At 38.1% G+C, this 18,161-nt stretch overlaps 1 protein-coding gene and 1 non-coding gene across 22 annotated transcripts in view; both read right to left on the bottom strand.

Moving 5' to 3' along the window:
* The window catches only part of Dtnb (dystrobrevin beta), a 203,403-nt gene extending 186,002 nt beyond the window's left edge, over window positions 1-17,401 (bottom strand). For 18 of the 21 annotated variants that reach the window (XM_048804702.1, XM_048804706.1, XM_048804703.1 and 15 more), the window contains exons 1-2: window positions 16,718-16,785; window positions 4,134-4,214 (exon numbers count right to left, since the gene is read on the bottom strand). In XM_048804702.1, coding sequence (XP_048660659.1) covers window positions 4,134-4,214; window positions 16,718-16,784 — 148 coding nt within the window. In that variant the 5' untranslated portion in view covers window position 16,785. Of the gene's footprint in view, window positions 1-4,133; window positions 4,215-16,717; window positions 16,790-17,349 lie in introns of those variants that run through there. The other 3 variants (XM_048804709.1, XM_048804704.1, XM_048804701.1) reach the window with 2 other exon arrangements.
* Window positions 5,567-5,639, bottom strand: Trnaa-ugc. Its single transcript has one exon. It is a non-coding gene; the product is annotated as a tRNA-Ala (tRNA).
* Window positions 17,402-18,161: the final 760 nt, after the last annotated feature.

Genomic DNA, 18,161 nt, shown 5'->3' with positions numbered 1-18,161 from the left:
CAGTGGTTAAACTCCATGACTAACAAAGTAGGCATAAGGACAACATATGGATCAATGCCCTCAGTGATTAGGATAATACGCAGCCCACAACTATAACCCCAGCTACTCAGGAGGCTGGGGCAGGAGGATTCTAAGTGACTAAGCAAGATTCTGTCTCAAAAATCTTTAAAAGGGCTGAGCATGTGGCTCAGTGGTGAAGTGCTTGTCAGTATGCACAAGCCTGTGTTCCTTAGTACTAGAAAATATTTAAAAGATAATTTTTTAAAATTAACTTTTAAAAATTAAGAAACACACTACTAGGGAATATTCTTAACCTAATTAAGGCTATCTACAAGGAACCTGCAGTAAATGAACTACTTAATAGGAAATGTTGAAAGCCTATGTTCTAATGCTGATAATAAGATGTGGATGTCCACCATCACCATTTCACTAGACTTGAGGCCTAACCAATAGAAATATGCAGGATAAAGTAGGAAGCAGTAAGAAAGACAAATAAATACAATGGCCATCTACTAGATATGACAAAACTATGCGTGCATAAAATCATAAATATCCAAGAAATAAGTTATTAAAATTAATATATGGATCTAAAACAACTGATAGAGGGTCAATATATAAACGTCACTGTACTTCCATATATCACTAACATACAATGAAATTTTAAAGTGCTATTTATAGTAGTACATAAGTCAGAAAGACTATTGACAAATTCAATGAATGTGCTACATTACTACAAAGAAATCTATAAATATAATTGGCAGAAATTAAAGACCTAAATAAATAAAGGATGGATTTACCATGTTCACAGAGAAAATGTCAATATTGAAAATATGTCAATTCTACCCAACTTGATCTACTTATTCATTCAGTCACAATTAAAATCCCAAGAAGACTATATTTTAAAGAAGTGAATTATATGTAAATTATACCTAAAAAAAAAAGAAAAAATCTCAGCAGTTCTTTGTTTTCCTTGAGTTCTAGTAGAAACTGTCAAATTCAAAAATTCAAAAATCTGTATGAAAATGAGTGTAAAAAGGCTACAAATGTCCCAGAGAATCTTAAAGAAAAACAGAATGAAGTAGGAAGACTTGCTTTACAAAGAAGGCTTATTAAAAGCTATCATGATGGTTACTGTACGGTATTAGTACAAGGACACACAAACCCACAAACACAAGAGGTCTCAGTAGATCTTCTCACATACAGACACCACTATGAACATTCTTGCATATTTCTCCTAAGGTGTATGAGAGGATTATTTGGCAATGAAAAAAAAAAAAAGGATAGCTTTCAAAAAACAGGGAGGGGCAATGGAACGTGGATATGGACAAACATAAGGCTAACCCTACTTGTACTGTACACCCACACAAAGTTAAGGGAGAGTGTAGGACCATAAGTAAAAAGTAGAACAACGTATCTTCTATTCTGCATTTCCAACCCCACTACCCGAGTTCAGGTTCTCAAAGCTGCACACACAGGATACTATTTCCCAAAAATAACTACGGGAGGAATGACAGAAAACAAGAATTGCTCCAAGTCAGTGGTTTTCAAATACTTTGACTACAACCCACAGAAATATATTTAAACCAATACACACACACACACACACACATTCACAAACACTTTTGTTTACCATAAAAACTACATTCTGATACTTTTCTCTTTCTTTTGTATAACATGTTTTAAGTTGTGACTATAAAACAAGATTTCATGAAGCATCAATGCATGGGTCACAACACATGATTTGAAAAACCATGCTTTGGGAAATCAATGAAGAGAGAAACACAACTTTGATGTAGTATAGCATAATAAACTTCTTGGAAAGAATTTTAAGCTAGGCTTTGTAAGGCTGAAAGTCTGGTAGACGTTATCAGATGTAACATAACTTGCCCAAGTTGTTTGTTTCAATAAATGGCAAATTAAGTCTAAAACCTAGGTTAAAGAGCTGGGGTTGTGAAGGCATCAATAAATTCCTTAAGGCATATGAGCTATCCAGATTGAGTCAGGATGATAAACAACCTAAACAGACCAATATCAAGTGAGGAAATAGAAGAAGCCATCAAAAGACTACCAACCAAGAAAATCCCAGGACCAGACAGATATACAGCAGAGTTTTACAAGAACTTTAAAGAAGAACTAATACCAATACTCCACAATCTATTTCAGGAGATACAAAAAGAGGGAGTACTTCCAAATTCATTCTATGAGGCCAACATCACCCCAATTCCAAAACCAGATAAAGACACTTCAAAGAAATAAAACTTCAGACCAATATCCCTAATGAATATAGATGCAAAAAAAATCCTCAATAAAATTCAGGCAAATCGGATACAAAAACATATCAAAAAGATCGTGCACCATGACCAAGTGGGATTCATCCCTGGGATGCAAGGCTGGTTCAATATACGGAAATCAATAAATGTAATTCACCACATCAATAGACTTAAAGATAAGAACCATATGATCATCTCGATAGATGCNAATGCTCACCATCTCTAGCAATCAGAGAAATGCAAATTAAAACTACTCTAAGATACCATCTCACTCCAATAAGAATGGCAGCCATTATGAAGTCAAACAACAATAAGTGCTGGAGAGGATGGGGGGGTGGGAGAGGAGGTACACTCATACATTGCTGGTGGGACTGCAAATTTGCAAACTGGTGCAGCCAATTTGGAAAGAAGTATGGAGATTCCTTGGAAAGCTGGGAATGGAACCACCATTTGACTCAGCTATTCCCCTTCTCGGACTATACCCAAAAGACCTAAAAAGAGCATAATACAGGGACACAGCCACATCAATGTTTATAGCAGCACAATTCACAATAGCTAGAATGTGGAACCAACCTAGATGCCCTTCAATAGATGAATGGATTAAAAAAATGTGGCATTTATACACAATGGAATATTACTCAGCATTAAAAAATAACAAGATCATGGCATTTACAAGCAAAGGGATGGCATTAGAGCAGATTATGCTAAGTGAAGTTAACCAATCCCTAAAAAACAAATGCCGAATGTCTTCTCTGATATAAGGGGGTGACTCAAAATGGGATAGGGAGGAAGAGCATGAGAAGAAGACTACCACTAAATAGGGAAGAGAGGTGGGAGGGAAAAAGAGGGAGAAGGGGAGTTGCACGGAAGATGGAAAGAGAACCTCATTGTTATACAGAATACATATATGATGTTGTGATGAGAAAAAGAAAAAAAAGTGTGTCACATTAAATTGGATAGAGAGAAAGGACAGGAGAGGAGGGGAGGAGTAGGGGGGATAGGAAAGGCAGCAGAATAGAATAGACATTATGATTGATATATGTACATTCCATATATGTATTATATGTCAAAATACATTCTGCTGTCATGTATGACTAAAAAAAATAAAAATAAATCATATGGTTAAAAAAAAAAAAAGAGCTGGGGTTGTAGCTCAGTGGTGCAGCACTTGCCTAGCACGTGTGAGGCACTAGGTTCGATCCTCAGCACCATATAAAATTAAATAAAATAAAGGTATTGTGTCCATCTACAACTAAAAAAATACCTAATAAAAAATAAATAAAGTCTAGGTTAATGTTCTTTTCATTATATATTATTATTTTTCATTAATAGTCCCTCTCTCCCATCACCATATACATAAGAAAAATATAATAATTCATACAACAGTTCATCTTCATGGAAATTAAGAGACTACATACATATATACACACATATATCCACCTACACTTTATAGTGCACATGAAAGCAATTACTTATCAAAAGGTTAATTTTTTATATTAACCTTAATCAAGAAAATTCTTACTACATATTTACCAAAACATCGATGTTTTTCTTTTCCCCCAGAAGCTGATAAATCGTATTAAAGTTTGTTTAACACATTTCTTTAACATTAGCAACAAGGAGAATTCAATTCTCATGCTTAAAGAACATTCACCATCATGACAACCTCAAAACATTCTGTTCAACATTCTGGGGACACAGGAGTAAAATGACAAGTTCTTGCCATTATAAAGCGTATATTCTGATAAATACTTGCAACAAAAAGAATTCAATTAACATCATAATGTGTCCAAAAGATATTAAAATATTTTACAACATTGATAGCCCCATCTGCCCATCAGAGAAATGAGAAGAATGACTTACGGTTGCATCGTTTCTGTACAAAGCGTAATTTGCAAGCTGTTCTGTAAGTTGATAATCGTATGACATCAAAATTCTGTGCACCTGAAAAAAGGGCAAAAAAAAATGTTCAACTGGATTTACCACTGAATTTCTAACGCTAGGAAGTGGGGCTCCACCGCGTGGTCACAGCACTCAGCGGTCGGCCAGGCCTTCTGAGAAAGCCAATGTGCAGGGAGAGTGGGAGACACTTCCTCCCCTTCCCACTACAGGCAGGCCTCTGCCAGCAGCCTTGCCAACATCACCCTTAGGTTGGGCTAAGTAAGCTGAGGAAGGCTGGCTCACAACTTGAGGGACCTATGCGATCAGGAGAGGGGAGCAGGTGGGGTTGCAGGTGGAAGAGCAGGCTAAATTCCAGCCCCCAAAAATCGAATGTGACGCAGCCACACTGCATATTTCTTCTCAGCCTTGGTGTCCTCATCAGCAAATCAAGGGGACTGGACCAGCTGACCAGTAAGCCTCCCTTCCAGGACTGTGGGAACCTGTACTTTCCTAAAAATGGCCACAGGGGTATTCCCAGAGCTGTGCTTTTATGTACTTCTAGTACAACATCCCTCCCCTGCACTTGAACAGGAGACTGTAACTGCCTTAATGATCAGAATTCAACAGAAGTGACAGTGGGACTTTCTGGAGGTAGGTGATAAGACACAGCTCAGCTTGCCCCTGCTCCGGCAGGATGCCTGCCCTGGGAACCCAGCTGTCATGTTGTGTGGAAACAGAGACCGAATGGCCAGTAGACAGGGGCCACAGAGCACGGTTCAGACATAGAGGAATGGAGACCATGCACCAAGACACTCTTAACTGCCAAACCTGTGAGTGAGTGAGTGAGCCTTAAAAATGACTCAGCCCTGACCAAGACCTGGAACATTCAGAACAAAGTCAGAACTGGATGTCTATATCCACAAAACTAGAAACAAAATAAATGATCATTTAGGGTAACACAGTCACAGTAACTAGAATGCCACCTAAAATTACATGTCTACAAATTAAACTTTATTCTCACTGTATAATTTGCTGTAAATAAAGTCTCCTTTGATTTTAAGGTCATTTCAGATAGGTTTGGCCTCCAATGTGAGTTCCTTATTTCATCTATGCTGCCTTTATAATTCTTGACTCACTAAGGAGAAACTGAACTGGGATAAATTATCTTCTACAGTATTCACAGGCATCGCTCATTTCCACTCCACAGTATATAAGGAGAAACAGGATTCTCCAGGTTCTTGGGGAAAGTAATTGACCAAAAGTAAAATATTTCTTTTAGTCTCACTTCAATCAACCTTTACCTTGATGCCATGATTAAAATTATTTCTTCTACACCTGGCTCTCACAAAAATTTCTATACTTCTATACCATTATTATGTAGTCCTACTTTTTTTGAGATATAAAAACTTCTTGTTTGGTGGTGCTGGGGATTGAACCCAGGGCCTTGTGCATGCAAGGCAAACACTCTACCAATTGAGCTATATCCCCAGCATGAGATACAAAAGCTTTATTTAAGCGGGGCACTGTGATGCATGTCTGTAATCCCAGCACTTGGGAGGCTGAGGAAGGAGGATCATGAGTTCAAAGCCAGCCTCAGCAAAAGCAAGGTGCTAGCTAAGCTGAGGATCTGGCTCAGTGGTCAAGTGCCCCTGGATTCAATCCCCAGTACCCACTCACCCCCCCAAAAAATACTTTATTTAAATATGATTTAGGCCAGGCGCAGTGGTGCATGCCTATAATCCCAGCAACTTGGGAGGTTGAGGCAGAAGGATTGCAAGTTTGAGGCTAGCCTTAGCAATTTAGCAATGCCCTAAACAACATAGTGAGACCCTGTCTCAAAATAATAAATAAAAAGGTATGGGGATATGACCTAGGTTTAATCCCTGGTACCCAAAAAAAAAAAAAAAAAGGAGAAAAAAATTCATATACCATACAAATTATTCATAAAGTATATCATTCAATGGTTATTATTACATACATAAAATTGTGCAATTATCATTGTAATTGGTTTACAAAATTTTCATCATCCAAAAGAGATCTCTTCCGTTAGCCGTCACTTTGCCTACTATTTAATTGGGTTATCTTACAACCAACTAGGGAAAAGTCACAAGACATATGATTTGCAAATATTCTCTCCCGTTCTGTAGGTGATCCTTTCACTCTCTTAAAGTACAAACGTTTATCATTTAAGTCCAATTTATCTATTTATTCTTTTATCATCTGTGCTTCTGATGTCATATCCAAGAAGATTTACACCTGTGGTTTTTTTTAGAGTTTTTTTCTCTTGTACTTAGGTCTATGATTTTTAGTTAATCCGATATATAGTGTGAGGTAAGGACCCAAATGCATTGTTTCACATGTAGTTACCAAGTTTCTCCAGCACCATTTGTTCAAAAGACTATTCTTTCCTCATTGAATGATCTTGAAATCCTTGCCAAAAATCAATTAACCAAGGGCTGGGGTGGTGGCTCAGTGGCACAGTGCTTGCCCAGCACGTGTGAGGCACTGAGTTTGATTCTCAGCACCACATATAAATAAATGAATAAAATAAAGGTCCATCAACATCTAAAAAAAGAAAAAGCAATTAACCACCACTGACTCTGATGACATAAGCTTGTAATTCCTGCAACTCAGTAGGCTGAAGCAGAAGGATCACAACTTCAAGGCCAGCCTCAGTAACTTAGGGAGGTCCTAAGTAACTCAGTGAGATCCTGTCTCAAAAAATAAAATATGAAGGACTAGGGATGTAGCTCAATGGTAAAACGCCCCTGGGTTTATCCCCAGCACCAAAAAAGAAAAAAATAAATAATCGACTGACCATAAATATATGAGTTTAATTCCAGACTTTCAATTCTACCCTCTTAAATGTCTCCCAAAGGCCCAAGTGTTAAAGGTCAAAGTCTTATTCCCCAGTGAGATGTCACTGTGGTATAGTCATTAAGAGGTGAACCCTACAGGCCAGGACATAGCTCAGTTGGCAGAGTGGTTGCCTTGCATGCACAAAGCCCTGGGTTCAATCCCCAGCACCAAAAAAAAAAAGAGATGGGAAGTCTTCAACTCATGCGGATATGTCCTCAAAAGGACCGAGGGACCTTGGTCTCTTCTGTCTTTCATTTCTGGCCATATGAATGGCTTCCTCTGCTGTCTGCTTCTACTATGATACACCATTTCACCAAAGACCCAAAAGTAATGAGGCCAAGAGATCATGGACAGAAACCTTCAAAACTATGTGCTGGGGCACTGAGTCACATTCCCAGCCCTTATTTATTTATTTATTTATTTATTTATTTATTTGACAAGATTTTGCTGCTACATTTGCTCCTTTTTTTCCTCCACAGTTGTTCTTTTTAAAATTGATTGTTCCAGGTATTCTGTTACAATGATGGAAAGCTGACTATGTGTCTATTCTTATGGAGGAGCACATGACCTAGATTAATATAACTTTGCAGTAAGTTCTAAAGGCAGAACATGTGAGTCCTCCTCTTCCAAGATCATTTTGGTTCTTCTAGGTCCTTCAAGTTCTCATATGAATTTTATAATCAGCCTACCTATTCTGCAAAAAAGCCAGTAAGGATTTTTTTGATCCTGAAATTGAATCTATGAATCAATTTAGGAAATATTGCCATATTAACAGTATTAAATTTTCCAGTTGATTAACACAGAGCATCTTTCCATTTATTTAGGTCTTTCTTAACTTCTTTCAACAATGTATTGCAGTTTTTAGCACACAGATTTTATACCTCTTTTGTTAAATTTATTTCTATTTTCTTTTACTCATTTAGCTTCTAAATATATTACCACCTCAACCTAAATATTTTAAATAGGGACCACTAAATATTAACTAATCAAAAGCAAACCAATGGTTTAAAGAAACAATGTTGACAGATGTAAAAGTTCTTTTAATAAATAAGCTGTCATTAGATCACTACATTAATTTTAATCTCTATTTTTATGAAAGATTTTAATGAGAAATATTGACAAAACAAATGAAAATAACTAGGAGAAGAAAGTTCTCATTCCCAGTTCACAAAGAGAAAGATTACCAGTCTGGTCAGACTACAGGGTATTCATTAGGCCATGTTTGCCTATGAGGCCATGTTTGGAGGAGAAAGTCAGTGAACTTGGTATAACTTGTTCCCTTCAGACTCTGGTGCAATCAGAGTCAGATTTGGGTACTTCAAAAAAAAAAAAAAATGAAATACAGCAAATATTACATAAGTCCAAAGCTAAGTAGTTTTGGAAAATGAGAAAGCTATATGCTCTAGCCCAATGTGTCAGAGATCTCTACCCTAAAGTTCCAGGTACTAGTGAAGAATCAAGTGTCACTCTCCTTTCCTTTGCCATTGTTCTTGTGAAAATACCTCACTCTAAAACCCGGTAGGAGAAGGTTCAGACAGTGGGATAGCCCAGGATTCTGCAACTGTAGGGAGTCCTGGTCACGATATCACTTTTAAAGATCTAATAGCAGTCACATGCCAAAATAATTTCTGAAAGTAAGATATAATCAATACCTTAGAAGTTCATCAAAACTTTGTTGTGCCAACATTCCACCCACCAGGTTCCAAAACTTCCCAAATGTCTACCTGCTTCTGGATTTTTTTTTTTTAATATTTAGTTTTTTAATTGTAGTTGGACACAATACCTTCATTTTATTTATTTATATGTGGTGCTGAGGATCGAGCCCAGGGCCTTGCATGTGCTAGGCAAGGGCTCTACCGCTAAGCCAAGGCCCAGCCCCTGCTTCTGGATTTTTAAGAATCCTCATCCACTGCCTCTAGGACAGCCTTCACTTTTTTTTTTTTCCCCCCTGGGGATGTGGTTACTGGAGATCTAACTCAGGGATGCTTAATCATGAGCCACATCTCCCGTTTTTATTTTTTATATTGAGACAGGGTCTCGCTAATTTGCTTAGGTCCTCACTAAATTGCTGAAGCTGTCCTCGAATTTGAGATCCTCCTGCCTCAGCCTCCTGAATTGCTAAGATTACAGGTATGCACTACCACACCCGACCAGCCTTCCCCTTTTTTTTTTTTTTTTTTTAATACAGGCTGAATATCCCTTATCCAAAACTCTGGGGACCAAAAGTATTTCAGATTTTTGAGCTTTTCAGATTTTATCAGTTGTGCATCTCTAATGCAAAACTTTTTTTTAATCTTTTCGTTTTGTATTTTTAATTATACACAACAGTAGAACGAATTTTGACATACATACATGGAGTATAAATTCCCATTTTTGTGGTTGTACATAAAGTGGAGTTACACTGGTTGTGTATTCATATATGAACATAGGAAAGTTATGTCTGATTCATTCTACTGTCTTTCCCATTCCCATCCTCTCTCCCTTCCCCCCATTCTCCCCATCTAATCCACTGAACCTCCACTCCCACCCCCACCCCATCCCCCGCCTATTGTGAGTCAGCATCCACACTTTCAGTCTTTGGTTTTGGGGGATTGGCTTATTTCACTTAGCATGACAGTCTTCACTTCCATCCATTTACCAGCAAAGGCCATAATTTCATTCTTCTTTAAGGCTGAGTAATATTCCATTGTATATATGTACCATATTTTTTTTATCCATGCATCTGTGGAAGGGCGCCTAGGTTGGTTCCATAGCTTAGCTATTGTGAATTGAGCTGTTATAAACATTGATAGGAAGGGCAGCAGAATAAAATAGACACTAGTATTGCTGTATGTATATACGTTGCCGTATAACCAATGTGATTCTGCTACCTGTACACTTGGAAAAATGAGAAATTATACCCATTTGATTCAAATGTATGATATGTCAAGATCATTGTATTGTCATGAGCAACTAAAGAAAAAAAAAATTGATGTAGCTGTGTCACTGTAATATGCTTATTTGAAGTCCTTTGGGTATATGCAAAGAAGTGGGATAGCTGGGTTAGATGGTGATTCCATTCCAAGTTTTCTGAGGAATTTCCAAACTGCTTTCTAGAGTGGTTGCACCAATTTGCAGTCCCACAAGCAATGTTTGAGTGTGCCTTTTCCCCCACATCCTCGCCAACATTTATTGTTACTTGTAATGTTGATAACTGCCATTGACTGGAATGAAATTAAAATCTCAGTGTAGTTTTAATTTGCATTTCTCTAATTTCTAATAATGTTGGACATTTTTTTCATGTTTGTTGACGTATCATATTTCTTCTTTTGTGAAGTGCCTATTCAGTTCCTTAGACCATTTATTGACTAGGTTATTTGTTTTTGTGATGCTAAGTTTTTTGAGTTCTTTATATATCTTGGAGACTAATACTCTATCTGAGGTGCCATTGGCAAATATTTTCTCCCATTCTGTAGGCTCTCTTGATTGTTTCCTTTGCTGTGAAGAAGCTTTTTAGTTTGATACCATCCCATTTATCAATTCTTCATCTTACTTCTGTGCTTTAAGAGTGTTGTTGAAGAATTTGGATCCTAAGTCAATATGATGGAGACTTGGGTCTACTTTTTCTTCTAGCAGGCACAGGGTCTCTGGTCTAATGCCTAGGTCCTTGATCCACTTGAGTTTTCGGCAGGATCTGAAATAGGGGTCTAATTTTATTTTATCACAAATGGATTTCCAGTTTCCTAGAACCATTTGTTGACGACACTACCTTTTCTCCAAGGTATGTTTGTGGTGCTTTTATCTAGTATAACTATTATGTATGAATTTGTCTCTGTGTCTTCTATTCTGTACCATTTGTTTTCATTCTGTTTTTGTGCTAATACCATGCCATTTTTGTTAATATAGCTCTGCAATATAATTTAAGGTCTGGTATTGTAAGGGCCTCCTGTTTCACTTTTCTTGCTGAAGATTACTTTGGCTATTCTGGGCCTCTTATTTCTCCAAATAAATTTCATACTGCTTTTTCTATTTCTATGAAGAACATCATGGGTACCTTAATAGGAATTGCTTAAATCTGTATAGCACTTTGGGTAGTATGGCCATTTTGACAATATTAATTCTGCCTATTCAAGAACATGGGAGATATTTCCATCTTCTAGGGTCTTCTTCAATTTCTTCCTTTAGTGTTCTGTAGTTGTCCCTAATGTAAAACTTTAAAATTCAAAATGCTCTGCAATGTGAAACATTTTAAAGTGTGAAATCTGAAACTCTTTGGACTTCTTAGTTTCAGATTTCAGACTTTAGATTTTTAAATTAGGGATGTTCAACTGCACTTGGCTCGTGATCATTATCTGTTTAAACACTGGGGGCTTTAAAATTTTTATTTGTGAGACTGTAATACTTCTTTTTTTTCTTTTCTTTTTTTTTTTTTTTTTTTAAAGGGTCAAGTTGATTCCCTCATCAAGAAGTATTACAGTCTCAGGCTGGGGCTGGGGCTCAGTAGTAGAGTGCTCGCCTAGCACGTGCGAGGCCCTGAGTTCGATCCTCAGCAAAATAAAGATATTGTGTCCAACTAAAAAATAAATATTAAAAAAAAAGAATATTACAGTCTCACAAATAAAAATTATAAAGCCCCCAATATTTAATCTGATAATGATCATGAGCCAAGTGCAGTGATACACCTGTAGTCCCAGCTACTCAGGAAGCTGGGGAAGGAGGATCACTTGAGGACAGGTGTTCAAAGCCAGCACAGGCAACACAGAAAAACACTGTCTCAAGAAGAAGAAAGAAAATTACTATATTATTGGTTTCAGGTGTCTTAGGTAGAAATAATCATTCTTCACTTAGTTATAAGAAATACAGTAAAGTGTCATTTTACTTTTTTTAGTATTTATTTTTAGTTGTAGTTAGACACAATACCTTTATTTTATTTATTTATTTTTATGTGGTGCTGAGGATTGAACCCAGGGTCCCACATATGCTAGGCGAGCACTCTAGACTGGGTCACAACCCCAGCCCAGTGTCATTTTAATACTAATGTCAAACAATATGTTTTAGGCTTATCAAGAAATGGAGCAAAGGATACTAATTTAACACACAGGTAAAACTCTAGTCCCAGTTGGAGAATCCAGGTAAGCTCTTCAGCAAACAGGAGCAATATGAGAGCCCTGGGAATCCCAGGAGTAAGGGAGGAAGATGGAAAAAGGACAGGAAGGAACTAACCCTTCCTTCTACATTACAGTTCTCCTCATTCATGGCATGGGCTGTACGTTGTATAGGATAACAAATCCCAAGAAGAGCATAGTGACAAATGGAAGAATTTTATTAAATCTACTTGTATCCAAAACTTAAACTCCTATGGGAAACGACAATCTAGCAACAAAGGAAAACAGCACTGAACTACTTGTAAAACCCTCTCCTTAGAAAAGTCTCAATTGGGCTCGGGATGTGGCTCAAGTGGTAGCGTGCTCACCTGGCATGCGTGAGGCGCTGGGTTCGATCCTCAGCACCACATAAAAGAAAATAAAGATATTGTGTCCACCTAAAACTAAAAAATAAATATTTTTTTTTAAAAAGTCTACAATATACTAAGATGTTATTTGAGATACCAGCCTGGAGCTTATTCTCTTGACACTTCCTATATTTCCTGTAACTATATTTCCATTAAAAAACAATGTAGTTCTATTCCACTAAAATGTTGAAGAAATATACACCCCAAAATGCTATTTTAGTGCACTACAATTGCCTCCTTTGATTTCAGGGCAGAGAGAGTTCTTAGGGAATAACAAATGTGGAAACCAGATCAACTTCAAAGCCTTTTTATCAGTAAGGAGACAAAAAACAAATAGTGAGCCAACAGGAGTGTGTGGTAGCAGAAGAACATGAAACACGATATGGTAACTGTGATCACAACAGAAGATGATGAGTCTAAGGGTCAATTAATATCACCTGACCATAAACATTCCCCAGAAAAACAAAGAGAGATTCCAGGCCCCACTCTAGGTTACTTACTGAATCCAAATCTGGAGGGAGGCAACTAAAACCTTCATTTTTAGCAAGTGCCCAAGAAAAACTTACAATTAAGCCAAGTTCAGAAAACACAAGACCACCCAGCCCAACTAAAAGGCCCAGTTCATGCATTCATTTCAAATTGCACCTCATACCCACTCCAACCAGGGTGGACTACATGCAATCACCCAGCAGTGCCACGGCCTCTCATCTTTGGGCCTTTGCAAGTGCTACTGCCTTAGCCCTTTCTTCACCTCATCAACAGGCTATCAGCCTGGACATCGCTTCTCCCAGGTCCTTCCTGGGCCCCCATGATTCTCCCATCATAGTCTCTAAAAATGGTATAGTTACCTACCTAAGGAGAACTCTACAAACTAACCTAATAAGACTAATAAAAGAGTACAGAAAGATCAATAAGTTAAAATTGACATACTAAAATCAACCCAACACCTAGATGATACACCCAAGTGACTATCAGGCAAGTGACTGGCACCCACAGAAGGTAATTACATTGGAGTGTCAATTGGTATTACTGGGAATGAGGAAATGGGGCTTCCAACAATGGGTACAGTGGCCACAAATGCACCTCTTCTGTGAAGAAAAAGGGGAGGCTCACAAAGCCACACTTAGCAAACAACTCCCAGGCTGACTGAATCCTTGAGTTTGTAACAAAGAATAACTAATATAAGGAGCTGGAGTGATAAAATTCACTAAGCAGTAGAACCAATTCTTTGCAGAACTACTTCAAGTATCTCCTGGAATCACAAATCCTCACATTCATTCATTCATATTCTCTCTCTGTCTCCCCCCACCTCCCTGTGCTCATGTTTATTTATATAAGGCGCCTGGGCACTATTTAGTATCAGGAGTCACTGTATCTATTTATTTGGTTTCCTTCATTGTCTGCTTCCCTTTGCTAAATAAAACATGAGCCTCACAACTAAAGTCAGGAACTGTGTTTTCTTCTCCCCTGTCACCTTAGCACCCAGAACAGTACCTGGAACACAGTGCATTCTCAATAAATGTGCCAAAATTGACTGGGAAAGACCCCTTGCAGGGCAAGCAGGAGATGTTTGCCAGATGAAGTTCAGGCAACAGTATTAACAAAGGCACAAAGGCATGGAGCAGCATGATCCAGCCACAGAAAAGTCAGTAAGCATTGCTGGGAAACGATGTGATGTGCAGTGCTCAAGTCTGGATCTCAAATGTGTCCCAAAGGTCCATGTGCTAAAAACATGGTCCCCAGCTTAGCACTCCTGGGAGGCCATGGAACTAGAGGTGAGGCCTAGGGGAAGGTCTTCCAATTGCTGCAGGTATGCCCTCAAGGGGAGAGTGGGGCCTCAGCCTCTTCCTGACTCTCTTTTGAATCCCAGTCCTGGATAAGCAGCTTTTCTCCACCACAGGGTCCCCACCATAATGTGCTGCCTTGCCCCAGGCCCAAAAGGAATGAGCAATCGTGTTGAGAACCACAGCCGAGTGGGAATGGCCCCTGGCATTTTGCCAGAAGTAATGGTTGAGAGGCGAGCCATTAAGATGATGCTGGATTGATTCAATTGTATATAGACCCCTGCCCCTACTTTGGAGTTCTCACGGGGATTTCCTGAGGAGTTGGTGTTGGTTGGTGAAGTTCTGGGGGAGGGAGTTCCTGTTGGTGTGGTGTGAGGGGCCACGTGGGTGGCATTCGGGAGAGTTCCGGGGGGAGTGTGCGTGGAGTGCTGCTGGAGTTCAGGCAATAGTTTCCTGTTTGAACATACAAGTGCTTTGTGGTGGCTTGGTGATTCGTGCCCAGCCAGACTGCAGCACAATAGACTAAAGCCTCTAAAACTGAAAACCAAAATAAATATTTTCTCTTTAAAAACTGATTATTCTGGGGTATGTATTACAGTAATGAAAAGCTGACTAACACATAAGGCATGTGAAAGAAACTGGGAACTTGTGAACTGAGCAAAAGAAAGAACTAAGACATGTTTTGGAGCTAGGACTTTCTCATAAAGGTGATAAAAAGTAACCAAAGGGATTGAAGCAAAGAAGTGGCACAAACTTATACAGTTCAACCTTGCACACATAAATAGCAAACTTGAGAGTCAAGTCTGGAAGACGGTATAAGAAACACATTGCTTCTATTCATAAAAGCAATAATGACAAAAAAAATGTAATAAACACAAAAACACATTCACTGTTTACTACTCACTATTGCTCGGGCACTGTGAAAAGTGCTTTATCCTCATTGTCCCACTTAATCTTCAAAATTCTATAGAGTCAGTACTATTCCATTTCATGGATAAGGAAACTGAGACAGAGATAGATTAAATAACTTGCCTAAGGTTATATAGTAGGTAAGAAAGACAATACCCTAGCCAAGCAGCCTAACTGCAGAGCCTGGACTCAAGGCTTCTGTGGTTTGAGCAACAAACAGATTCTAGACTCAGTTATAAACAGGCACAGTGGCACACACCTGTGATTCCAGCTACTTGGGAATCTAAAGCAGAGGACTGCAAGTTGGAGGCCAGCCTCAACAGCTTAACAAGACCTGCCTCAAAATAAAAAAAGGGCTGGGATGTAGCTCAGTGATAAAGCACCCGTGGGTTCAGTCCCCAGTACAAACAAACAAACAAACACACACACACACACACACACACACACAAAGACTAACTTATAAGGTAAAATTCAGCTGTACTCTGTGATTCCTTTGGAGGCAGAAGGTGAGATGATAAAAAATACCTGGCTTGAATGACAAACAATTAGACTCAAACTGTAAAAGTCCTTGAAGACCACCCAAGCACAGCAAATGGTAAAAATTTCTTCTCCACCATATCTAACAAGAATCACCTAGCCTGCGGTTGACAGGACAACATGGATATAGGTTGAGCCCAGCTTTACCTCCTGCAACCGTATTTCCAATGAACTAAAATATGTACAGTTGAAAGATCTTCTGGGACCTTAACCATTATACTGTGATACACAGAATTCTAGAATTCTCCCAAGTGCTTCAGGGCTATTCTAGGCTGGGATTCTGCCTCCCCTCTCCTGCTTTAACCATACAGTACCAATTTTGTAATATGTTGATAGTCCTTTTAAGATTTCATTTGAAAAAGAGTAAAAAATATTTTTAGGGCTTCATACTTACTGGTCCAGACCAACAATCCCATATCATGGCAAAGGAATCTGAGTTGGTCACGGTCACAAAGACAAGTCGTCACACAGCAAAATAATCTTTCAAATACTAAGAACAGTCCCTTGCTCTCTGAAATCTTTCATTTTTATTGTTTTTTATGTAAAAATATACTTTTTTCACAGATTTTGAATTGGAAAGTACAGTTCATTCATTTCAGTTTTCCCATCAGCTCTAGCTACTAATATAACACTATTACCCTGAATCTCTACCTTAGGGTTGATATCTAGTTGAAGATAATTTACATAATGTATTAATCATTAACTACTTACCACCATGTACAAGTTCATGGTAACAACAAAGTTACAGCAAGAGGTCTAACTGGTGCGACTTAAGATCACAGGTATTCCAGGTGACATTATTATTTATGACGGTACTTATGAAAGCAACTCAAATCAATTTAATTAAAATGTAAGTTCTGGCTCGGAGTCCTCCAACTCCCATTCTTCCATTTCTACAGCTTGTGACATAAATCTTCTGATTAAAGCTATGACTGATCATGAGACAAAAAAAAAACACTCAACACTTAGGAGGACTAGAGACTCACGCATTTCTATGAACAGCTGCCTCTTCTCTGCCACGGTCTTCCGCTTGTTCCCACCTTCCTCAATCATCCTAGAAACAAAGAAAGACACAATAAGCCACTGTATAATTGAACAATTAGAACAAGTGCACATCATTCTGTTGTGAAGAGTTACAGGAAACCAGGCTCAATGTGTACATTTTAAGACCGAATCAATAAAAATAAAGTGGGAGCCTGATGTATGAAAAGATAAACCATTGTCACTTTATTTGAGAACTTCTAAAATATTAAACAGCTAATACTTACATCAGTTTATAAACATGATGAAAATATGGGGTTATGCCTTATTTCTAACTTAACTATTTTCTCTGTAGAGTCCTGCATCAGCTGAGACATTGTGTCCCATATCACCACTGTTTTGCATAAACATGTTACTAAATATAATTTAGAAAATAATACAATGAAAGGCTATAATAAAGAACATAACAGTCCATCTATTCTTAAAAGACATACATAAAAACATTGTTTGTATGTTAAACAATATTAAACAAAAAAGGTATTCATTCCCAAACCCAAAGAGCTCCTAAATATAACATTTCTATTACATAATAATAGCAGTTGGGCTGGGGATGTGGCTCAAGCGGCAGCGCACTCACCTGGCATGCGTGCGGCCTGAGTTCAATCCTCAGCACCATAAACAAAGAATGTTGTGTCTGCCGAAAACTAAAAAGTAAATATTAAAATTCTCTCTCTCTCTCTCTTTAAAAAAAATAAAAATAAAAATAATAGCAGTTTATGTTGACAGATTCAGGCTATGCCAGACACTTGTTTAAACTCTTAACATGCATTGAGCTACGCAAGTTGGTGCATGCCTGTGATCCCAGCTACTCAGGAGGCCGAGATGGGAGGATCACTTGAGCCCAAGAACTGGAGGTTAGCCTAGGCAACACAGTGAGACTCAACCTCAAAACAAACAACAACAACAACAACAAAAAACCTCATTAAATGCATTCATGCATAATCTCACTTAATCCTCACAAACCCCTAATATGTTGGTATTGTTCTTATTATTATCATCATCTCTATTTTATAGATTTGGAAACAGAAACCCAGAAAAGAATACTAACATGCCAAAGGGCACACAACGCAGAAACTACAGAGTATAATCCCAACCTTTGAATTAAACTTCCTATATAATTGTTGCTTTCAGTTGCACATTTTCAANAAAAAAAAAAAAAAAAAAAAGAAAGGAAAAGAAAAAAAAAACAAGGGCTGGGGATGGAGCTCAGTGGTGGAGTGCCCCTAGGTTCAATCTCCAAAACAAACAAAACTGGTCCTTTCCTAGGTCACTTCTAAACGTTCCCAGTAGGCTTTCACACACATGAGGGTTACTTAATAATTTGCTCCCAAGTCAAAAGAATTTTGGACAGACAGTAAGCCAAAGAAAAAGCAACCAGAAACAACAAAA

This window comes from Marmota marmota, unplaced genomic scaffold (genome assembly GCF_001458135.2).
Source record: "Marmota marmota marmota unplaced genomic scaffold, marMar, whole genome shotgun sequence".
NCBI lineage: Eukaryota > Metazoa > Chordata > Mammalia > Rodentia > Sciuridae > Marmota > Marmota marmota.
This window is presented reverse-complemented; position numbering and strand designations above follow the sequence as displayed.